The following is a 25,604-nucleotide window of genomic DNA, read 5'->3' as shown; positions in this document are numbered from 1 at the left end:
AGTGCGTGCTTTTCTTACACCAGAGGTATGAGATCAGAAGCACCAGGCAGGTGACTCTGACTCAGTGTCAGAATTCTGACAGACCAGATGCCATCTTACCTCTCCAGATCTACTAGCCTCTATCCTGACAACTGCTGGCACGCTTCTCAGGTAGGCTTCCAGAGTAGGGTAGCCCAGCTGCTTGAAGGGAATCCAGTCTCCAGTCAAAGATCGATACTCTCCTTGGAGGCGGGGTAATACGATCCCGTTCTTATGAGACTGCAGGACAGCCCTTAGCATCTTTGAAACCAGATCTGCCTCCAGCATCTTTGCCTATTAAAACACAAAAGAAGGTCATTATTATGGCTCATCAGCCTGTGAATACGAATATATTTCAGAGCTGAAGCTTTTTAGATTATTCCACAAATGAGTGCTGGAGATCTCCTGTGGGATAACAATGCAAGGGACTATCTACCATGACATCAAAGTAGGGACTACTATGGGACTGTGGGGAAGTCAGAAAGGTGCAGGAAGAGCCTGTGTGGATTTCTGGTGGACACAATAGGAGGAAGATGGGGCTGTGGGGCTAGGGAGAATTCAGAGGCAGAGGTGGGGAGAGGGGCATGGGGATGGGGGTGCTCTGAGAACTTTAGGGGGCCGTGTGACTGACAGGACTGCAGACTTTGAGATGACCACAGTATGCTAATGACTTCATCTGCCAAAAGTAATGCACCACTGAAGGGAGATCACAAATGAGGGAAACAAAGTGTCCAGCTCTGAAGTTAGAGAGGATGCAGACTACCCAGCAGCCTTGGGAAAGCTAAATTGGAAGGACTTTCACAGATGTGAGAATGCTTGGAAATGTGGAGAACCTGAAAATAAATGAAAAATAAAAAAGCAAGCTTAAAGTAGTCAGCTGCAGAAACCACAAGTGATGAGGGCTCCTAATGTCTGGCTAAGGCATTCTGGGTAGTAACCACTCACAGTCACGGGTTAGAGGCAGGCTTACAAGAGAGGAGGAAGTTGTATCCATTCTAGACAGGTGGAAGCTGGATGTCCACAGGCCAGTCACACAGATATAGTCACTAAGAATGCAGATTAGAGGCTAGTAAGAGAATCACTGGTCTTCAGGATCTAGGTAGAAAAAAACAAGGATAAAGGTGGATTTCTGTAGAAGGTAGGCATACAAGAGATAGGCGTAAGAAAAAGAACTACAAAAGGCTGATACAAAAGTGAGGAAGGGGGAAGGAGAGAGAAGGGGAAAGGAGGGATGTATCCCAATGTCCTTCAGACTAAAAGAGAATCAACAGAATGTTCAAAAGTGTCATGACTGGTACAAGCAGTAACAAAAAAGGCCCAAACGTGAGCACACAGAACTACAGCTGTCTAATATTCAACAAACATGTCCAAAGAATACACTGTACCAAGACAGCATTTCCAACAAATGGTGCTGGGAAGATTGGATGTCCATATGTAGAAGAAAGAAATTAGATCCAGAGGCTGGAGAGATGGCTCAGCATTAAGAGCACTGACTGCTCTTCCAGAGGTCCTGAGTTCAATTCCCAGCAACCACATGGTGGCTCACAACCATCTGTAATGGGATCTGATGCCCTCTTCTGGTGTGTCTGAAGATGGCTACAGTGTACTCATAAATGAATGAATGAATGAATAAATCCACATGGATTGAAGCCTAAAACCCTGAAACTACTACAAGAAAGCCTACACAGTTTGAACAAGACACAGGTACAAGAAAGGACTGGGTGAACAGAACCCTTTGCCCAAGAATTGGGACCAACAATGGATGAGTGTGACTTCATAAAAGTAAAGAGCTGCATGGTTAAAAACACAATTGGATGGAGGGAATCTGCCAGCTATAAGTCTCACAGAAGATTCACATCTAGAATAGATAAAGAACTTAAAAAAAAAAGTCTAAAAAACAACCCATTTAAAAAAAAAAAAGGGTTTGGGATTTAAACAGGAAGTTCTCAAGAGGAGAAATAAAAATGGCTAAGAATTATCTCAGAAAAGCCCACTACTGCTGCAAGAGAGAAACGTTACTCAAAACAACTTTGAGATTCCATCTCACCCCAGTCAGAATGGCCATGGTCAACAAAGCAGCCAGCAACAAATGCTGAAAGGACATGAGGAAAAGGAGCCTTCTCTTATTACTGGTGGGGCTACGAACTGGTTCGGCCACTCTGGAGATCAGGGTGGAGAACTCTTAGAGAACTAAAGCAAATCTGCCATACCCAGCTATAGTACCCCCTGGATATGCCCAAAGGACTTGACATCCTACGCCACAGGTACTGGCTCTGCCGTGTTCACTGCCACTCGATTCCATGATAGCCAAGAAATGGAAACACCCTAAATGTCTTTCAACCAACGAACAGATAATGAAAATGTTGTACATATACATATAATAGAATGGTACTGAGTTGTAAAGAAAAATAAAACCCTGACCTCTGCAAGGAAATAAATGGTCAGAACTGGAAAAGTTCACATTGAGAGAGGCAACACAGACGCAGAACGATGAACAGCAAACGTTCTTTCATCTCAGACTCCCAGCTCCACATCAGCTGTGAGTGCAAATCCAGGAACAACTGCAGAAACCAGGAAAGCAAGAAGGGGCCACTGCTGGGAAAGGTGATTAGTGGAGCATTAGCTTAGCACGGTGCAAGTGATCTGAGGGGGAATGGGGGATGGGGAGCTCTAAGAAAGGGAATGAGCTACAGAAGGGGGAGAGGATGAAATCACAGTAAGGATGTCTGTAAAGGTCCTAAGGAGTCACACTATTAACTAGCTATATAAAAATACCTATGTATAGCAGATGCCACACAGGAAGAGCTGCAGTGAGCAAGTGAGCTCCCTGGAGACAGCCCCACTGTCTTGTTCAGCTTCCAGTTACGGCCCAGAGACGTTGTCCCAGAACTGCTTCTTGCTATGGATGTACTTTCTCATGCTTGCCATTACCATGCTCCTCATTTATTTGCTGTGGCGTGAGTGGACACCAGGAGACCCTCACTGCCTATAACCTGGTGTGATTGGGTAATAGCCTATGGTATAAATTTCCTGCAGATTAACATGAAGATAAGCTTTCATGAATTAATGCTGTTTAGGTGAACTAAAGGCCTTACAGAATTCCTAATTTGATTCAAATGATTTTAGAAAAAGAAAAGTTTAAGGAGATAGTTTTAGTTGTCTTGCCAGAAAGAGGTGATAAAGTTAGAGCCAAGAATAGAATGTGCCGCCTCCTCCTCGAAGAGTATTTAAGAAAAGGCTGCATAAGAAGAAATACAATGAGATTTCATAAATTACACTAATAAGAGAAACAGACTTGGGACGGATCTGTGATCAAGGAAAAGCATTCATTCTAGGTCAGGTCCAAGCATGAAGCCATCCCTCAGTCAAAAGCTCTGATCCAGAATTGTTCCTATCTAAAAGATCTGCAGGGAAGAGCCTGAGGGAAGGGAGGTTCAGTGACTGGCCCAACTTGGGATCCATCTTAAGGGGAGGCTCAAAGGACTGTCGCTAGTACTGATGCTATGCTGTGCTTGCAAACAGGAGCCTAGCATGGCTGCCCTCTGAGAGGCCCAACAAGCAGCAGACTTGGATAGACACAGATACTTATACCCAACTAATATACTGAAGTTGGGGACCCCTGTGGTTTAATTAGGGAAAGCCTAAAAGAAGCTGAAGAGAGGAGGGTGACCCCATAGGAAGACCAGCAGTCTCAACAGACCGGGACCTCCAAGATCTCTCAGACATTGAGCCACCAACCAGGCAGCAAACAAGAGCTGGTCTGAGGCCCCGACCATATATAGCAGAGGACTGCCTGGTCTGGCCTCAGTGAGAGAAGACACGCCTAACCCTGGAGAGACTTGAGGCCTCAGGGAATGGGGAGGCCTGGCAGGGAGGTGAAGTAGGGGGCTTGGGAGCATCCTCTCGGAGACAGGGGGAAGGAGGAAGGGGATGAGGAACTGTTGGAGGATGGACGGGGAGAGGGATAAAGACTGGACTGTAAAAACTAAAAGTAATGAATAATAATACTAACTTTTTTAAAAGGTAGGGTTTCAATCATGTATCCCAGGCTATTCTGGAACTCACCATATTATAGTCCATAGTATACCTGAACTTGTGGTCTGCCTGCCTTAGACTCCTCAGAGCTGAGATTAAGGGTCTGTGCCACCACATTCCACTGAGGAAAAAAATTTTATGTATGTGCTGTCCACAAGGGAGCCACTAGCCACATATAGCTTTATACATCCAAAATGTACTAGGATGACTGAGGAAGTAAATATTTGATTTAAATGTGGTTACCACATTGGATAGAGTTCTACATAAGCAGCCTTTTCCTTTCTCTGGCTTAGAAAACAGAAGAGCAAAACTCAATAGTAATTTCCTCATTTGACCATTAAAAAAAGTCAGCTCCTGGGGTGGGTCTTACAATTGTGTTTGCCTCTTAAACTTACACAGCAAATGGACACCTATGTTTTCCTTACACACTTTCCTCTGTACAACATGACCTCCTGAGACTGTCACAAGAATACATAATCCACCCATGCCAAGTGTTCTTCAACAAAGGTGTTAGGGAAATTCAATGGAGAAAACGAAACAGTCATCCTGTGAAACAGAAGAGGACGCTCACACCACATGAGAAGACTAACTCGAAATAGATTATTTACATCTGAAATGAAAAAGTCATAAAACATTCAGAAAACAAAACAGAACAAGGCAAACGCCAGAGTAAATCTATGACCTTGGATATTGCTAAGATTATTATTTTTGACTGTAGAATAAGTTGACAAATTGAATTACATTAAAAACATAAATTTCTGCTCTTCCAAAAGACAATGTCAGGCTAAAAGAAAATATTTTCTTAATGCAACCAGAGACAAGCAGGTACTCAGCTGAATGTGGTGGCCCACACCTTTAATCCCAGTGCTCAGGAGGTAGAAGCAAGAGGATCTCTGTCAGTTCATGAGTAGTCTAGTCTACATAGTGAGTTACAGAACATCCAGGGTTTCATATAAAGAACCTGAATCAAAAGCAAAACAGCCGGGCATGGTGGCGCATGCCTTTAATCCCAGCACTCCGGAGGCAGAGGCAGGCGGATTTCTGAGTTCGAGGCCAGCCTGGTCTACAGGGTGAGTTCCAGGACAGCCAGGGCTATACAGAGAAACCCTGTCTCGAAAAACAAAACAAAACAATACAACAAACAGAAAAGTGAGCTGATATTTTATATAAAGACTCAAAGCTCAATGAAGAATCCATTTGAAATATGCAAACATCCCATCTTAAAACCTCATCATATTCTCTATTCTAGCATTCCTGGAATCCTGGTGAAGAGGTCAGCTCAGNTGCTAGAAAATTCCACTAGACACCCCCTACTATCCCTTGCACCCTCCTCACCTCACCTGGAAGAGACAGGTCAGAGAGCATGTAGGCCAGAAGGGAGAGGCTGAGTAAGCACCTACTACCTCATTGCCTAAAGAGCAATCAGTTTAAAGGGCGCACTGTTCNACCAATCATATTGTGCCTAGTTGCTGATGCTCTGCTCCGCCCCTGGAAACCATATAAAAACTTGGGCCAACTGGGCTGCAGGGGGTCTCTGCCTCTCCTTCAGGTCTGGGATGACCCCAGTGACTGGAACAATAAATTCCTCTTGCTTTTTGCATCGGAAAAAAAAGAAAGAAATATGCAAACAACCTGATAACATACTTCAGTAGAGATGCTCATTAAAAACAAACACTTTGTAAAAACCATTTCTTTTCTAAAATTATAATTACATCATTCCTCTTTTCCCTCCCTTCCTCTAAACCTTCCCAACATAGAGGCAACAAAATCAATAATAAAGTTTAAATGGCAGACAGAGCCAAAACCAAACCAAAACACTTGTCATGTGAAGACCTTAGTTCAAACCTCCAGAACCTTCAAAAGGCCTGTAACGCTAGCAGTCCTATTGTCAAAGAGGAGGTAAAAGATAGAAGGATGCCTGTGAGTTCCCAGGCCAGCTAGCTTGACATATTTAGCAGAAAAAACAAGAGAGTTTGTCTCAAACAAAGTGGAAGGTGAGTACCAACAGTCAGAGCTGTCTTCTGCCTCCTCCAAGTGTGCACAACATATGGATGCCTGCATACATGCACATACCCCACCCCAACAATTACTTGACGGACTGGAGAGAAGACTCAGTGGGTAACATCCTGATTCGATGGTTTGTATATGCTTGGCCCAGGGAGTGGCACTATTAGGATCTGCAGCCTGTTTACCTTCAGAACAAGATGTAGAACTTTCAGCTCCTCCTGTGCCATGCCTGCCTGGATGCTGCCATGCTCCTGCCTTGATGATAATGGACTGACCCTCTGAACCTGTAAGCCAGCCCCAATTAAATGTTGTCCTTATAAGACTTGACTTGGTCATGTTGTCTGTTCACAGCAGTGAAACCCTAACTAAGACAGCTTCCTAAACAGACATAAAGACATGAATTTGGATTCCTATCTTCCACATGAAAAGCTAAGACAATAAATATTTATAACACCATCACTGGAGGGAGCAGATAGTGTACAAAAAGAACAGCAAACTTAGTGAGACTTGGTCTCAAAAAAGTATGTAGTGTGTGTGTGTGTGGTATATGTGTGTGTAGAGCACTAAACACCCAACATCAAGCCCTGGCCTCCAACACACATACACACACAGGTGAGCACACCCACACAAGCATGCATACCTCAAATATACACATATACACAGATAATTACAATTACATACACTACACACACTCTTTAAAAACTGACACACAAAATGCTTAGAACTTTGAAACCAGAACTCACATGCATTTTTGGTGGGTGTTCAAAACAATTCTCTGAAAATAGTTTAGCAATTTCTCAGGAGTCATGCACTTGCCACAGAACTCAGCAATCTCACAAGTAACTGACCAAGAAAAATGGCATACAGCATGTACATCCGTGTATACGGTAGCCTTCCTTATGGGGCAACCTCTGACAGAGCTATTTCAACACCACCAGAAAGACTTTTACCAACACAGATGCAAACAGTTTGAAAGACCAGGCCTCCTTGATTCTGCAAGCTCATCAGAAGTGAGTTTTGTGGCTGCCCCAAACAAACCTGCTTCCCCTTTCTCCTAGGAAAGGTGCCCTCTTCACCTTCCTTTCTTTCTGCAGTTTCCCAACCAGGGCCTGGGGAAGGGAAGGGAAGGGGTAAGGGAAGAGGAAAGAAAAGAGGGAAGGGAAGGGGGAAGAAAAGAGGGAAGGGAAGCTACACACCCCACTCAGGACTTAACTGTCACTGGAAAGCTGGGTCCAAGGTGTCCTTCTCTAAATCCCACCCTTTTCAAGGTTCTCCCTGTTCTCAAGCCACTGACTTCCCAGACCCAGCAGGTGCCACACAGTCACTGCCTGCCCTCCTACTAGGACACTTAGGCATCACTCATGCAGACATGCTGAGGCTTCAATGACAGTGCCCATCTGTGTGGACTAGAGATCACACCCTCAGTTTTCCCTTTTCCACCCTGTCTACCTGCATGGTCAAATTCTCTTCCCGGGAAACTATTTTAGCTAAGTGTAATTTTTCCAAGTTGCTTTGGTAAAGTCTCATGCTACACACACACCTGCTATTGGCCCTCTCTCTTTAACATACAGGTTATTTTTAAAAAGTACATATTTTAGTTTTTATTCCCACAGCAAAGCTGCTAGCAAACAGATTATATATTCTGATTTCATCTGATGTGGAGGACCACAGCTATTAAACAGCAGATGTTCCACATCAAATCCCACCATGCCATTCTTCTAGTCACAACCTTCTTCTCCCCCTGTCTTATTCAGACGAGAAACCACAACTGTACTTGCTACCCCACTTCCCTGGCCTCCACTATTCTGTTTTCCTCCACACTCATCCTGGGATCCCTGGCTTTCCGGGACTGTGTTTGGGACATCCCCACCTCGAGGCCTTTGTGCTTGCTAGTCCCAGAACTGTAAACTCCTTGCCCCAAGGGTCAATACTGCTCTCTTCAGGTAAATACCTCACATGTCATTCTCAGCAATGCCTTCCCTGGCCACCACAATACTCAAGGTCAGAGCCAGTATGCCAGCTGCATGGTGACTTCTTTCCACTACTCTGCCTTACTGTCACCTTAGTGTGTTCCCCAATATTCGTTATGTTGCTCTCTCCTTACTGCAGGATTTGTGTCTGTTCCCTACAGATGCTCTAGTATCTAGTACACAAGAGCTCAATAAATACTATGTCGAATGAAGGAGAAATCTCCATCTAACTATCCACCCCTTCTTCCTTCTACTCACATGTAAAATAAAATATAACATATGTGAGCTACTGCATAAATAAGCATGAAGCCAATTTGTTAATAAAACTGTCCTCAAGTTACACTGATTGCTATAAACTAAAGGAGACAACTACTCTGTCACCAGCTGAAAAGCATTTGGTTAGATTATTTCTGAGCATTCCACACTGAGTTCACAATAGGCAGGCACTGGTCAGGGCCACTGCCATGGCATTACTGTCTGACTTCCACACTCTTAGTAAGTGTTGCTTCAGAGCTCAAATGCTGCAAACTTAGATGGTTCTGTTTTCAAACAATGCAGAGTGCTGGGATTCACCAACACAAACTGGCACTCTTCCTAAGCTTTTGATTGTTATCTATTTAATCAACTAACAAATACCGGAAGTACAATAAGTACACAAAGTTGTTGTTGTTTTTTTTAAGCTACAAAAAGCAGCTCAGATTTGGGAAGAGTAGAAAGTCATGCCTATGCAGATGGCTGCTGTCTGTAAATTAAGATGTGTTTGTGTCTCCCCCACCCCATCATCATGGGAAGACCTGAGAGACAGTTAAGTACTACAATACTGAGAAGGCAGAAAGGCTTCTCACCTGTGTATCTGTTCTTGTGCATGACAATTTTTCTAGTCTCTGTTGCAAATCTCAATTGCTTAAGGTATTGATCAAAAACAGAGGCACACTTTAAAATAGTAATTTTCAGTATATAGTGCTTTAAGATGCTGCAATTCATGAGACTTTGATTATCATGACATTTTTATTTATCTGCTTAGAATTTTTACAGATGGCAAGTATACTCTTCAGGTATGTATATCTTCCTCTAAAAAAATGAAATGTTTTTGTTTGTTTGTTTTTTAAATCTTGAGAGACATCCATTGCAAGCAAAACATTAAAATTTATCATGGAAATTTCAACTTTTGAGAGTCCAAAGGCAAAGTTTTAGGTATTCTGTCTCAAGCCCGTCCCTTATTTTCAGTCTCTAAAAATGTTGTAGCAGATGCAAATTTGAGTTTCACTGAATTTTAAGTGAAATTTAAGGCTTTTACCTTGTGAGTCTTAAGTATCCTACAAGACCAGGTACCATGAAACTAGGCAGAGAGAGATGAGTTGGCAGACCCTCAGAGGGCCACCACACTCTTGAGGGCTGCCTGACCAACACATGGGCTACCTGAGCTAAGTAAGGCTCCTAAGTAGAAAAGCAAAATAGGAATTGGTATGGGAGTTATTAGTCATTGAGCCAGCTGGCAAAGGCCAAATATCACGTTTCCTCCATGGGTCTTGCCTTAGCATGTGTGTCTGTCTCAGCTGACATCACTGTGCCAATCAGCAAGAAGCCTTGGCACACCACAAGAAATTTTTTGGCCAGTTTCTCTCTATGGAAACTCGACAAATGGAGCTCAAGTATGCAATGTAAGGTAGACCAATACACGTGTGCTGTGAAGAAAACTTCATCACATGTCAGTTTACACGCGTGCTTTAGCAGAACATCCTTCTCCTGGGTCTGCTTCAGTGAAATGTTCCTTTACCTGCCTGCCCCAGCAAAACAGCATCCAATACAACTGACTTTCCAAAGAACCCTTAAGTTTCCACTTCAATGCTATGTATGAGAAATGACCATGGATAAATATACTGGTTGAAAACAGGAAACAAGTTGGAGAAATTTCTAGTTTTGTTTTTAATTCAAAGTATCAGGAGTCATCTTGATTCTCTTACGAGCCTAATAAACACATGTATCAATTGAAAGGTTTGGTGAGCAAGCCAGTGGATCGGCATGATTTCTCTCCTACAAGTAGGCAATGGTCACTAACTGCTTCAGCAAATGGTCTAGGAGCAAGATGCAATATCCCCAGAGCCACCTGTCTTAGGACAGTGGAGGCCATGGACCTGACCATAGAAAAAGGACCTGGGAATAGCACAGAATGGTAGCAGGCCATTCTGTAACAGTTTCTCCAAGACTGAAGCATTTCATCCTACAGGGAAGCTCCTTAAAGCAAGAAGGTAAACAATTCAATATAGCTTCAGGAAGTCCCCAAAACTGAACAGATTCATTCAGTCCTCCCACCCCAGTACACAATAAAAGCTGAAAGTCCCTCTCAGATGAGCAAAGTAGACTCTCAGATAACCAAGCTGCCTACAAGAGGAAGAGACCAACTGAGCCACCTAGAAGGGATGGATGCTCTTCAAGTTGTTGAGCTGCCTGCAAGCTGTGCAGTGTGCTCCAGGTTTCCAGGTTTTGTGAGCTGTCACTGCTCCGGTAGGCCTTGGTGCGCAGCTGTGTGAGTGCTCTATGCTCCTGTTCAGTATCTCCTGCTAAGTAACCCCAATAAAACTCACTGGTTCATCAAGCTGGACTTTGGTGAGAGCTGGACTTTGGTCTGTCGTTGGCCCCCTATCTGGGGTGAGGAGACGTGTGTAGCATCTCCCCAGGAAAAGTTTATCATACAACAAAGGCACCTTAATATCACCTCCTTCAAACGATTAAGCTTAAACATGAATCTGGAGCTTTGGAGGTGGCTTAGTTGGTAAAGTGCTTGCTGCACATGAACACCAGAGTTCAGAACTCCAGCACCCTGTAAAAGCTGGGCGCACTGGCTTCCTCTGTATTCCCAATGGAGGAGGAGGGTGGAGACCTGGGGCTCAGTGAACAGCCAGTCTAGCAAACTCAGCATGTTCCAGGACCAGTGTGAGAGGCTGTCTCAAAGAATAAGATAGCGACTGAGTAAAGACGACCAATGTTGACTTCTGGCCTCCATACCCATTCATGCCTGCGTGCACATTTGTGCACTAACACAAATGAGCACTACATCTTCTACCACGTATCAAAAAAGAAGAAACTGGGAGTAGAGAGATGGCTCAGAGGTCAGGAGGACTTTCTGCTCTTGCAGAGGACCTGGATTTTTTTTTCTCAGCACCCACATGACAACTTATACCTGCCTATAACTCCAGTTCCAGGTAAACTAATGGTCTTTTCACTTCCATAGGCACCGGGTATGCATACATACATACATTATGCAAGTAAAACACTCATACACATAAAATAAAAATAAATAAATCTCTAAAAGTGTGACTCTGAAAAGTGAGGAAAGTGAGGCCCACGGTGAAGTCTTTACCTCTTACCTAGCTCACGGCCAGAATAAAACTCTCCTGCTCCTGCCTTCCAGTCTAGACCTTTCTTTCTGAGAACACTACCAATCTAGATACATGCCTAGTGACAAACCCAAGAGAATGTTCCATGCTACAGATCCTGAGTGGTGAGCCCGACTGCCTCTCAGATCCATCATCCTTCTCTCTTCCTCTCTGCCGCACACTTCACTGCCAAGCCCCCATGATACTAATGCTGCGTAAGAAGTATAGGAAATCAAATTTAAGTGTGTGTCTGGTGACAGACACAGAGTCCATGGCCTTCTACCATTGAGCTACATTGCCATACACAAATTTAAACAATTTACATGATTTAAAACAATCCTCACTATGTTTCAAAACTATATTCTATAAAATTGCCCCTTTTCTTTAATATACTAGAAAATGACTCAGAAATTCTTATTTTGAAGAATTTGTGGACTTTTTGTTGTTTGCTTGAGACTAGCTCACATTATGATGTTCAGGCTGGTCTCCAACTTCAGAGTCTCTGGCCTCTGCATTCTCAGTGCTGAGATGGGCACCACCACACAGCCCGAAGTTTGAGGCATCTGAAACAGATGTTTTCTGATGCTGTCCACCATGGACTGAGTATCCCACAGGCAGGCATCTGTATGCCTCTTGTGTCCTATGGTGACTGGGGTCTACCGGCTAACCACAGTGACATTAGTCTGGCTCTCATCTGTAGGTTTTCTCCTGTTAAGTTTCTCTTTTTAAACTATTTCTAACTGTACCACTTGTCTTGTCTTTCCCACAACTCAGGTTTTCCCAGCATGAATTCGAATTTCCCAAATAAACACAGCAGGTTACTAGGGTAAACTCTCCTAGCTTCTCAGCTACTCCATCAATGCTGAAACATCTGAGCATTGTCTTACCGCCATGGCTCTCAGCCTGTGCATCCTGACTCCGTAACAGTCACAAAATGACAATTATGAAGTAGCAATGGAAGTTACTTTATGGTTGGGGGTCAGCACAATATGAGGGACTGCATTAGAAAGGCTGAGAACCACGGCTTTAAGTGTATACTTCGGGTGACTGCTGCGCTCTTTGAAAGACACATTCTGGGGCTTTACAAGTCGGGATCTAAAAGCCTCAGGATGTGTGCTGAAAATTTTAGACATCACTTAGGCCAGCTCAAGCCTTTCATCTTACAAAGCAATAAACAGCCTCAGAGAGGAGAGGAATTTATCCAAGATCCTTACCCAGCAATTTCCCATATTACAAGGTGTGTGGGGTTGCTTTCAGTGTTTAATTTTAGAGACAGAGTCTCCCTATGCAGCCTTCCATTGGCCTCCAGAGTGCTGGGATTATAGGTATGCACCACCACACCCACTGTGCGAAAGCGTATGGTGCTGTGTTTTCCTTCTAATTACAGTCTACTTGTTAAACCTAAATAAGTCTACCTCTAGCCAGTTTTAACAGGAAGAGTAGCATCTTCCAAGTACTTAGGAAGCAGTTTTTCTTTTTCTTTTTTGTTATTTCATATTATTTATTTTGGTCACTACATAGTATCTCATTAACTAGTTTTATGAATCTACAAATCATGATGATTAAGTAGTTTGGTCAAGGATCTGGGTCTCAACCCTACCTCTAACTACTGAGCACCCTTGCCTCTTTGAGCAATTCATTTTGGTCTCCTTTTTTATGTGCAGGATAATGAATAAGGGAAGAGCCACTGGTGTAGCTGCACGTCTACTAATATGTGGGTTTCTTTTCCTTCCACCCTTCTCCACCCCTATTCCACCCTCCCAACTCCCCAACAACAGGTAGGAGAGAAAGAAGGCTAGAGGGGAAAGGGGGTGGTGATGTCATTAGACTTCTTGCTGATTGGGGCATTAATCTTTGCTGTCAGGATCTCTAATGTCTTCTTCTGGTCTCTTTGCACAGGACCACTTGACAAACTGCAACAACGAGCAACAACAACCACCACCAACCAGTAGTAGCAAGCAGCAGCAGGAGGAGAAAGGAGGAGCAGGAGGAGGAGGAGGGGGGGAGGAGGAGCAGCAGGGATGGGAGGAAGAAGAGGAGCAGCAGCCACAGCAGCCACTGCAACCATGCCTGCCTACCTCCAGGTTCTAACAGTTATATACCCTTTCAAGAGTCCCCAGAATTCCAAATGTCACATGTTTGCAGAAACTATCCGCGGCTGGCAAAATCACACCCCTGCTAGAGCATGAGACAAATGAGCTGCTGCTGACAATCTAAAGCAGTCCCCCATGCCACACCTGGGATTAAAACAAAAACCTATTCCTATAATATTTCTGTGGATAGGGGAGGGTGTTGGTTGGGTTTTGTTTGTTTGTTTGGTTTGGTTTGGTTGTTTTTTGTATTTTTTTCCCCAGAGAAACCAAGATTCTCACTACACACTGATTCTCTGCTTTCTTCTAATCCTTTGAAGAGGTAATGAGCTCCAAAGTTCTGATGGACATTATAGGTTTGCTTGCTCGTGACAAAGCTGCACAGACTAAAATACTACGTCTGCCTGGAAATCACACTGGGTTATCTGACTGACACATACTTCAACTAAAAGAAAAAAAAAAAAAAGAAAAAGAAAAAAAAAGAAAAAAGACAAAATTAACTTTTTGTTTGTTTGAAAAGACATCTTTGGCCTCATGGGGGAACTCTGAAGATGGGATGAAGAGAAGACACAGCAAGTTTGGCACAAAGAAAGAAAGCAAATTCATAGAAATAAGAAAGTCAAACTCACTCCAAGCAACGATAAACTCCTGATTCATGAAAACATCCAGATATTTTCCTCTACATCAAAGCTTAGTTTTTGCTATTTATACTTCAACAAACATAAAACAGGCACCCAGAATTGAGTTATAAAGTGCATTTTCTTTACATTTCTATTAAACACCCAACAAATATTAGAAAACTTAAAAAGAGCCATCCTTCTAGGAGCTTTAAACTCCAGATGCAACACAATAGCTCACCCAGCAAGTCTCATGTGGCGCATTTAAAAGGGTATTAGCAGGGATTACATTCCACTTCCAATCCACAGGGACTAAAATCTTAGGGCACTGCCAAGTGCTGCCTCGCTGTCTTAGCAAAGAGAAAATCTACCAAAGAGAAGGGCTGAGGAGCTGCGGGCTCTATGGCCAGCACAGTCCTTTGCATGTAACTGAAGCTCGCCTATGTCAGCTGAGTCTACACTATGTGCTAACTTATCCTAAAAATTTGCGTGTCCCTGTCATCAAAAACCTTGAAATCCCAACCTGTAAAATATGGGCAGTTTGGGGAAATAGAAAGCCTCTTTTGAAGATTATTATTATGAGCCAAAGACTTATCTTGTCTTGAGAATACTTCGAAGGGTCAGTTAGCTATTCCTATTCCTGAGCAGACTTAGGAACCAGGGGTGCAATTGATTCCCGACCTCACATTTAAGCTTTAGAAGCTCAGATTCCAATACATTATCTGCAAAGGCCGCACTGTAGAATGCCACATTTTCATCCACATCATGGAAGTCGGGAAAAGACAGGGATTTAGTTCTAAATTACATTTCTGCCACCAAAGGCGTTTCTAGTTCCAAGAACACTTCTCTGCAAACGTCCACCTGCAGAGCAAAGGTGGGCACCACCAACACGTATCGTGGTTTTCTCGGTTGGTCTGTGGTGGTGGCATCAGAATCCTTTGGGGTTGGGCTTTAACATCTATACACACCTCTCTTCCCTGCTCCCCAAAATGACTGGGTAGTGGTAGCCCTAGATATTGACAGAAATGTACCCTCAAGCGGACAGGAGCAGAAAAGCTGTCAGCTCCCACTTGACTTCCAAGACAACTTCTCCGTGAATGCTTGTTTCCTCCCCAGCGCTCACGGTTGACAGGAACGGCTACGTGTAGGTCCTGTGTGATGTGCGCGGCCTGCACCGGCCGGTCTCGAGGGCGGAGGCCGCCGCAGTGTGGCCCGCGGGGCTGGCACAACTGCGCAGAGCTCGGGTACCGCTGCCCAGCACGGGCGGCCGAGGCCGGTTGCTCCTGACCGGGAGCTACTTCCTGCTCAGAGCTGCGCGCCGCCCACGCCCCCCTCTGCAGCTCCTGCTGCACCGCCGCCGGCTGGGTGGACGTCCCGGGGCGTCACGCACGACGCTCTGGAACCCCGCCGCGGCGGGGACCAGGCCCCAGCCTGAGGCGCCGCGCCCAGCCGCTGTCCTGCCCGTGCCCTGCCGTCCCGCAGCCCGCCCCGCGTCGCCCGCACCTGTCGCGCCCCGACCGAGCTCACCTCGTCCCGGGGGCCCGCGGCCCACGCCCGCGCCTCTGGGCCCGGCTCCCTCCGCTCTCTCCGCCAGGGCGGCCGCCGCCCACTTTCGGTTTCCCCGCACGGCCTGAGCCGTGGCTTGGGAATCACCTAAAGCTCCGCCCTCTGGGCCACGCCCCGTCGCACCACGCCCCGCCCCTTCGCCGGCCGGCTTAGCTCTGCGCAGACGCAGGCGCTCCGGCCACGGCTGCCCACTTCGAGATCCGCGTGTGAGAGGGGAAACCGACGCCGCCTAGCGGTTTCTGCGCGTGCGCACGCCGTCCTGACGCTCGGGGTGTGGATTTATCTCTTTCCACAAAGTTCGTTCTCTTCAGCATCTCAATACTTCTTTTCATTCTCCTAGACAGTCTGTCTTTAACTGTCTTCTAAGTCACTCTTTGGAGGAGGGGGACTATATTAAAATGCTTTGCCACATACCCTTCACGCTTGTATAGCAACGCTGCTTTCATCCACTGCTCTAAAACTAAAGCTGTTTGAGGGCAGAGATCCTAGAACACTGCCCAGTATATAATAAGCATAAAATAAATACTTATCAAATTCTTTAATTCATTCTAAACATGTTGAATAGCTGCTATTTATTCACTCCACGGTAATTCCACTAACATTTATTTAATGCTGGATTGCTTTAACCCGTTTTGAAAACTTGGCATCATTCTGTATATTTTTGCTGAAAGCCTGCTGCTTACTCAACCAGCAATTTTTTTTTTTTTTTTTTACAGTTTGAGGTACACTTGCCATACTATAAGCTGCATGATTCAAATGTACAATTTCATGTGTTTGGTATGCATACAACAGAGAAACAATCACAGATAGTAACATAACGAACATAGCCACACCCTCAAAGTTCTCTCTCTTTCTATAATGTTTGCCTCATGCCCTACCGTTTAGTCCTGTAAGTGCCCACTTACTTACTATAGAGCTCTTGCTTTTTCTGGAGTTTTATATAAATATAATTATTTCCTATGTATTGTCATTAAGGGGGAGGGTCTGGCTTTCTTCACTCATCAGAACTCTATTGAGACTTTTCTGTGTAGTTGCATACACTAGTACTTTATAACCTTGGCTCCCTGAGTTTCCACTCCCAGGTATTGACCCAAGAGAAAGGAAAGGGTTTATTCATCACAGACCCGTACAAGGATGTTTAAATCAGCCTTGCTTGCAATACTTAAAGACACAGAGATAGCATAAACATCCTTCAGTGGGTGAGCAGACAATTAACTGTTACAGACTCAATACCTGCTGTCAAACAGCAACAGTGTCCCGAGGGGCTATAAGCCTTGTGCTTAAGGAGCTTTGCGTTCATTGGGAAGCTGCAGTAGGCGATGGATGAATAGACTGGAAGGAGAGCGTGAAAAGCCGGATATCCTGTACTCAGTAGGTTCTGTCCTAAGGCTTTGACCAGGGGTGTTCTTTGAACACTGTTCTCTTTCATAATCTCACATCTGGTCCCTGCCTAAAGCTGCCGAAGTGTCTCTGAAACAGAATTCTCTACATTGCCTTGATTCTATTTCAGTCTGTTTCAGATGTCTTTCTCCCTGCCCTGTCCGCTAGACTAAACATGACAGTGACTTCCACAGACCTAGAATAAAGCCAGCTCTCTATTTGGACCCTGTAGTAATACTCTGACATGCCCTGGCTCCACATTCTGATGGAGGTAAGGGTAAAAACAGCATCAGTGAACTCAGAGGATGGCTGTGGGGGTAGGGAAGTAGGCAATACTGAATTCTGTATATAAAATAAATCATGAAACAATGTGCATGAACCCTAAGTCTGAGGTCCTTTATGCTTATAAATATGCCCCCCTTTTTGCAGTATCCTATGCACAAAGAAAAGTCATGTGCTGCAGCTAGTTTTCCATAACCACCTTTATTTACGAATAGTTGCCACAAGCAAATATTTTCAAGTACGTCAGTCTGATGAGTTTTAACAAATGTATCCAGCTGCGCAACAACCATCACAATCAAGATGCATAACTGTTTTATTTGTAGAAGTTCCCCTGAGCCTTCTACCTAGCCCTGTTCCCTCCCTCTTCCCATCACTCCTGGCAGCTGGGTGAGAGTTCAGTCCCCTGAGCCTTGTTTTCTCAGGAGTACCATATGTAGGGGACCACAGGATGTGTAGCCTTTGTGCCTGGATTTTCACTTAGTGCAGTGTGTTCGTGACTCATTCCTGTTGAGCTTATCAATAATCACTTCCTGTTGATGGCTGTCACTGTATGGCTATGTCACAACTAGTTTATTCCTAGAATTTAGTGTGCATTTTTGTTGTTTCTAGTCTGGGGGCTGTTCTGGTCCAAGCACCTATAAATAACCATTGTGAAGTCAAATCGTTTTCTCACATACATACCAGAGAGTAGAATTAATGTCAGGATGTAGGAGAAATGTATAGTTGATTGTATATATTTATGGATATGAGTATATGCGTATGTGTACTTAACCATAGATAATGTATAATTATATGCATAATTACATGTGAATGTCAAAGTGCAATCTTAAGTGGCCACATCTCTTTGTACTCCCATTTTTATCCACGACTCCGCCCCCTGTAAAGCATGAGTCCACTCATTCTCAGTACGCGGCATCACCAGTCTTTTTAAATGGAGCTTGACCCTGGACGGGTGGAACATTGCCACTGTGGCACTGAGGGGTCTCATATTGAGGCTTTAACTCGCCATTCTCCATGATGGCGTGGAGCATCTTTTCCTGTACACAGTGGCTTTTGTATTTGTTCTCGAACAATGGACAAAACTCCTGTTCTGTATGTGGATTTCACTGAGGTGTATCAGGAGGATTCCTCAGGAGCTGAAATGGACAAAACTCCTGTTCTGTAGGTGGATTTCACTGAGGTGTATCAGGAGGATTCCTCAGGAGCTGAACTGTAGCAAGGAAGTTGTATGATCTTGTTTTGTTGCTCGATTTATAGCTGGAATTCAGGAAAATGAAGGGGTTTGTTTGTTTGTTTTGTTTTGTTTTGAGACAGGAGCCTGTCTTGTGGCTGAGACTGACATTGAACTGTCCCAAGTGCTGGAATTACTGGCTGCCATGCCCAGCTCAAACTGGCTATGCTTTAGACTCGGGGTTCTTATCCTTTTATGGAACAGTAAGACAGAACATATGAGAGCAACATAGAGACACAGGATTTTACAGAGTCAAGTTCCACACATTAAAAATCCCCTTAGGGGGAACCTCAGAGTCAAAGATCAGTATTTCAAAATAGATAGAATGCAGTCCAAAGGTATTCTTCCCCCACCGAAAGACCAAACTCATCCTAGGTCACCAGGAGCAGAGGCAGATGGGCAGGTCTCTTGCTATGCAAGAAAAAAGCACACACATCTCTCATTTCCAAGGCTGCAGAGAGGTACCCAGAGTCCTGAATACGTGGCTTTTGCAAAGGGACAGCCTCCTGGTAGATCATTTGGGCCTTTGGAGACTTCACCAGAGGGAATTTATCGTGGAAAGAAGGTACAAAGCTAGGACCAAGTGTAGGGAGAAAGATGACCCCACTGCCATCTCAGCCAAGGCTAAAAGGATGGAGCAATAAAAACCTCCACCAAGTTAAGTGTGGTTGTACACACCTTTTAACTCAGTACTTAGGAGGCAGAGGCAGGTAAATCTCTGTGAGTTCACAAGCCAGCTTAGTCTACATAGCAAGTTTCAGGGCAACCAGGGCTACCTAGAGAGGCTCTGTCTTAAAAACAAACAAACAAACACCCTCCATTAAAAGCCCTCCATGCATTTTTGTTGTTGTTGCTGTTGTTCATCCTGCCAGCCTACTTGTTTAAACAGAGCCATACAGGAGGCCCCAGGACACTTGGCCAAGGGGGGAGGATCCAGGAAGGGCCTGGTTTCAAGCATGTGTCTATAGCCCTTTCCCTCTTATCTGACAGGTCTATAACACAACCCAAGATCCACACGTTCTTCATTATCCACCTCACAAATACTGGGAAGGGTTGCAAATCCCCCCTTCCACATCTCAAGTGGCATTTGGAGACACTTCAAGCGCTGCTATCTCACCTTCTATCCAGAACATCTGTCGCTTCTTTATATTGTCTCCAAAAAGAAAACCCCAAACACATCCACAGGACTCTGATTTCTGTCACTTTCCATCCCATCAGTGAACTTCAGGGACTGGCTTGTGACATTATTCAGTGTCATGGGTGGTACTTCTCTGGAAACCTCCCTCACAGCCCTCCCCCCAAACCTATTGCTCTCTTAATTGAGTTTCAAGATGGTGCTTTGTTCCTCTGACGATTCTCACAGAATAGCAGTGCGAGGAGGGTGAAGCTTTCCATCCCCCCAACCCCCCCTCGTGTACTGCTTAACTGAGTCCCTATTCTCCTAGTTGCTAAGCTGCAAGTGGCTTTTGCAGCATTCCTGCCTGCCACTCAGCTATTGTGCTGAGCTGTTTTTGCATCCAGGTGGAACCCAGCTTCTCAGGCACTGGTTGCTTCCACAAGGTCAGGAGAATTAGATCCGTGACAAAAGGAATCTCTGGAGAGATCTCTGATTAATCATTAGTGACATGGTCACTCCCGATCCTGCTACCCCCTTCCATGAACAAATGGAGAGAAATTTCTAGACAACTATGCTTGTTTTAACTGAGTAAGGAAAAAAAGGGGGGCGGGGGAGAGGGCAGCAAAATCAGAACACAAAACAAAAGGGAGGGATGGCCAGAGCCCTGGTGAAATCCTAGGCTGGTGGAGCTCAGGGCATGCTGAGCAAGCAAAACCCCCTAAGCTTTCCACAAAGGCCTCCAAGGTGAGTCAGCTGAAAGGCCCTAATCCCCGGGAGGGTGATCAGGGACGCCTCAGAGGCCACAGAGCCACCAACAGTGGAAAAGAGGAGATAATGCAAGCTTTAACACAGTGTCTCTCAACCTTCCTAAAGCTTAACCGCTTTAACACAGTTCCTCATGTTGTAGTGACCCCCCAGACATAAAATTATTTTTTTCTTGCTACTTCATAACTGTGATTTTGCTACTACTATTAGTCATAATGTAAATATCTGTTATGCAGGATATCTGACTCCTGTGAAAAGGATTGTTTGACCCCACAAAGGGGTGGAGAACCCATAAGTTGAGAACCACTGCTTGAACACTGCGTAGAGAACCAATAGGGTAGAGCCAGCTGTCTAAGAGACCATCTTCACTTTCCTGCTTCAAACTGTGCATCATTCATACAGCTTAGGCAGGACTTGCAATACAGATGGTGTCTACTAAGCACTATCAGGAAGCTGAGAAAAGAGGCGCAGCTATTTAGCAAGGCATGAGATTAGCTAACTGGTGCTTCAAACAAGGCACTGAAATCATGGATAAACCTACTGATACAAAAATTAGGCTGTAATAGTTGCTGGGAGGGAAGAAAGGGGACAGCAGTGACAAGAAACGGCACAGGAACCTGAGGGGTGGGACACTCGGCAACGGCTCACAGACTGAAATGGAAGAACAGCCAGGATTCAGGAAATGAGCCTCCTAGGCAGCAGTGCACAGTCCTGACTTGTTGATGTGTCCACAGTCAAAGTCCAGGGCTACACTGAACTGAATTCCAAAGCCCTTTGGCTCCAGTTCTAGCTTGAACCCCTTTCCACAACAAAGCTAATCCAGTTAAGAGGCAGAAGAGCTTCTCTCGGGGCCATCGGATCAACTCCTATTAATCAGTGGTCCATCCGTGGAGAAGCTGCCCCCCTCCCAGGGCATTCTAGATTCTCAGGAGGGTAATTTTAGTTGTCACAATGACAGGGGAGTTTAGTCTGGGCCAGTACCTACCTAGGTGCTCGTTGTCTCGTGCACTTATCGAGAAATGTCCCTTGTTCCAACTAAAGTGTGAATGAATGTCTGGCCGGCTATTTGTGTAGATAACAAAAGGCCTCTTTTCTGTATGAGCATGGATTTCTTTCCCCACAATTTTATGATGAATATTATGGTGATTTTTTTTTCAGAGGCAGGAGTGGGGGAGCTGTGACTTCTATGTCAGAAGTAAATGAGTAGAGGAAGCTTTAAAATGATTATCATAAAATAAAGTTTGGGAGCTGTTTCCTGGGCCCTGAAGGTTTAAATACTACTAGAAATTCCCTGACAATCAACCCCACCCAGAAACATGGACGGCAAGAAATTTCTGGTTACAGCAATAGACCCGGGACTCACAGGCATGCTGTTATTGGACTTCTCCATCACCCACTACAGGACAGCTTAAACCACTTGAGGACTTGTAGTAAAGAAACCATTCCTTTCAAGGGACTCCCCAGAGGTCTAGTAACCCAGTATTTTATCTCCCAATTCTCCCTTCAACTTCCTCATTCATTTAATGCCTGAGCCCTTAATCTCCATGGCAGTTTCCTTAAAACAGGATGCTTTGTAATTTGAGGCTATAACATTCTAACACCCGGGGTGGGGTCAGGGCTTAGGCCAGGGTAGGACTCAGGGGAGACTCTTGCAGGAAGCTGGCTGTTACTCAGCACTGCCAAGTTCGCTCCTTCTCCTACAGCGCATGCTCCAGAACTTGGACTCTAAACCTGCTTGTAAACGCCCCGGAGCTTGCTCCTTACAGAGCCTTTTGTGTATTAGAGGTGGTTCCGGGATCACGATTGATAACAGCATGCTCTAGCACCTGGCACACACAGGCTGACAGCAAATATTTGCAATGAATGAATTAGTGAAGGACTCAAGTCCAACACTTTCTGTGCTGCTATGGGACCTGATCTCTTTGTACTCTAAATGGGGGGTGGGGGTGCTCCTCAAACAAAGGGCAATACATTAAAAGCATCAAAACAGCAAACCTTTATCTACTATAAAAACATCTGCAAAGAGCTGCACACTTGCAAGTTAGCAAACATCTTGTATCGAATCTGGGTACCAGTGGCAGACTGATGACACCTCAGCCATTTGGGGCTGCTATGACAAAGCACTACAGACTGAGTGGCTTACAAATGACAGAAATTTATTTCTCACGGTTCTGGAGGCTGAAAGTCCAGGATCCGGGTGCCAGCTTGGTCCGGTTCTGCTGAGGACCCTCCTCTGTGTTGTAGACTGCTGGCTCCTCATCTTATCCACGAGTGGCTTCCTCTCTCCTCCTCACATAGCGACAAGTGTGACACACCTCACGGAGATCTCTTTTTATAAAGGCAGTGGACCCATCCATGAAGACTCCACCCTCATGACCTACATCAACTGCCAAAGGCCTCACCTCCTAACAGCATCACACTGAGGGGTGGGATTCCAACCTGTTCACTGTGGTGAAGGGACACAGAGAGCCCATGAAATGGACAGTTGTTCTTACACGGCCTCGATCTTGACTCTGTCACTCGATAGCTGCACCGTTTCTCTCTTTAGATTTCTGAAAGTCTCCCGACTGTCTGTCAGCTTCTTCCAGAGCTGCTTCTTCCTTGGGAAGCTGACAGGCACTCTGTCCATATCGCCACTCAGAACATCCTAGATGGTGAGGTGGAGGTAGAGAACAAGACCAGAGGAATGTGACTTATCACTGAGGAATGTGACCACTCTAGATGCCTCAGTTGTCAACCGAGTCAACCAGGAAGTCTATCTGGCCTGTGGCCAAAAATGTCCCCATGTGAGTCCGTGCTTGCAGGAAAGGCACCTCTGAATGTCACAGTCCCATTTATACAAAACCCCCCTGTTTAGAGTATATTCTTTGGATCCTAACTCAGAGGCTAGAGGAGAAATATAACTCTCCCTTTGAGGAGGGAGGTCACTTAGTGTTTGGAGCATGCCTCCAAATCTTCCTGTTTTCTTTGGGCACAAGGTCTTGCAAACTCAGATTACCCAGTTTATTTGAGCATGACACTCAGAGCTCCTCATTTCCTCGTTGGGCAATGGCTGGATGTTCAAAACAGAAACTGGTAACGCTTTGTTGGGGGTCTTTCCTTAGGACTAAAGGAACATGACTGTCGGTGGCACTCAGTCACTCTTTCTCAATTCTGACCCCATACTGAGTCGGAGAAGGCCAGACTGCATTTCATGGAGACCCTGAGACGCGTGGGTAGAGGCTTTGGTGTGCCCCACGGACAATCATTACAAATCAGTGGTGATTTTACCATCCACGTGCCGTGTCCACACATCCCTCAGCGCTAGTCAGGAGTACCGTCCCAACAATATGAAAGCCAGGCCTCTGGGAGTCACATGAAGCCCTGGGACTTGGTTTGAGGACTCCTAGAGTTCTCAATGGGATTGTAAATGTATCTGAGTAAGTAAAAACATTTTGCATTTTCTCCAAGACCACATAATAAAAAAGTATCAACACATCGAATTTGCTTTTCTAGTTTTGATAGTGAGATTACTACTTTTGCCCTGAAATGCTAACACTACACTTTTAATACACTAGGCTCACTGCATCCTAATGTTAGGATTATGACAGTCTCTTAGCATCAGTGTTTGTGATTGTGAATGAAGAGACTATTTCCCCTTCATATTGATAATCAAGGGGCATATCCACAGGGGGAAAATCTAAACAATTTAATCTATTAAATACTATAGATACCACAAATGAGCAAATGATACCTACAAGGAGATGATACAGTAATTCTTTATGACAAAGATAACATTTATACACAGACACACACATGTGTGCGTGCGCACACACACACGCGCGCGTGCGCGCACACACACACACATGTGGGGTACAGAACTGGCATGGAACTGGTGAGGTGGAACATGCACAAATCCTGGATAGCTCAAAAATTGAGATTAGAGTCTCATTCTGAGACCTGTGGGAGTAGGGCTAACTGCCTCCCTGTTTTTGTGCCTGCCTAGGAACACATAACCCAGAGACCCCCCCCCCGCCCCCAACCAGGTGGTCACAAGTGGTCAGTCACATAGCACAGCACCTAGAATCCTTCCCCATGCAAATGAGGCATCTTAGTAGCCTTAGCCTTCAGCCAATGATCTTTTTCCTCCCTGGATATTCTCACATCTCTCCTCAAAACTATATATATAAAACCCTTGGTTCACCCCAAATAAAGGGTATGCGTTCAAACCTAATTAAGACATACAAACAAGCTAAGACCGGCTCAGAGGGCTGCTTTACTAAAGTTTGTCAGAGAAAGCCTTCATCTAAAAGGGCCATAACACTAAGATCCTCAGAGAAGGTCTTCACCCTTAACCTCCCTGACACTCACTCCCAACCAGACCAGTATCCTGCTCATCATAGACTCTGCTTTATCCTCCCCAGACCCCACCTGTTCTAGACTTCATCTAGCCCTTTTGGAGCAGGCATAACCCAACATCCTAGAAGAGGCAGAACACAGAACTCTCTCTCTCTCTCTCTCTCTCTCTCTCTCTCTCTCTCTCTCTCTCTCTCTCTCTCTCATGCACACACACACACTCATGCATAAACTCGCAAAGACACACACACACACAAAATTTTGTTGTTATTGTTTTTGAGACAAAGTTTCTCTACACAGCCCTAGCTAATCTGGAACTCCCTATGTAGACCAAGCTATCCTGGAACTCACAGAGATCTACCTACCTCTGCTTTTCAAGTGCTCAGATTTAAAATGTACACTGGCAGATATTTTTTTAAAGTTTAAAAAAAAACTGGTGAAGTTGATCAGAATGGCATGTTTTTAACCCCAGCACTCAGGAGGCAGAGATAGGTAGATCTCTGTGAGTTTGAGGCCAGCTGGGTCTTTATAGCAAATTCCAGGATAGAAAAACCCTGTCTCAAACATTTTTATTACATTTTATTTGTGCATTTATTTTGTGTGTATGCGCACACATCTGCTATAACGTGTGTGAAGATAAGAAGACAACTTGTGGGAGTTGGCTTCTTCATCCGCCATGTGGGTCTGGGAATCCAGCTTGAGTTTTCAGGCTCAGTGGCAAGGACAGCTCAAAATTTGTTTTTATTGTTTCTGTTTGTTTAGTGCATGCTCTCTCTCTCTCTCTCTCTCTCTCTCTCTCTCTCTCTCTCTCTCT

The 25,604-nt window shown here is 44.9% G+C and overlaps 1 protein-coding gene across 4 annotated transcripts in view; it reads right to left on the bottom strand.

Annotated features, from left to right (window-relative positions):
- The window catches only part of Tdrd7 (tudor domain containing 7), a 68,316-nt gene extending 45,244 nt beyond the window's left edge, over positions 1-23,072 (bottom strand). The window contains exons 1-2 of one of the 4 annotated variants that reach the window (XM_029476188.1): positions 22,623-23,072; positions 100-312 (exon numbers count right to left, since the gene is read on the bottom strand). In XM_029476188.1, the coding sequence (XP_029332048.1) occupies positions 100-312; positions 22,623-22,715 (306 nt within the window). In that variant the 5' untranslated portion in view covers positions 22,716-23,072. Of the gene's footprint in view, positions 1-99; positions 313-988; positions 1,008-15,145; positions 15,432-15,641; positions 15,799-22,622 lie in introns of those variants that run through there. The other 3 variants (XM_021160235.2, XM_021160236.2, XM_029476189.1) reach the window with 3 other exon arrangements.
- Between the last annotated feature and the right edge of the window lie 2,532 nt (positions 23,073-25,604).

Source organism: Mus caroli, chromosome 4 (assembly GCF_900094665.2).
Source record: "Mus caroli chromosome 4, CAROLI_EIJ_v1.1, whole genome shotgun sequence".
Classification (NCBI taxonomy): Eukaryota; Metazoa; Chordata; class Mammalia; order Rodentia; family Muridae; genus Mus; species Mus caroli.
Note: the sequence above shows the minus strand (reverse complement) of the source record. Positions and strands in the feature narration are given on the sequence as shown.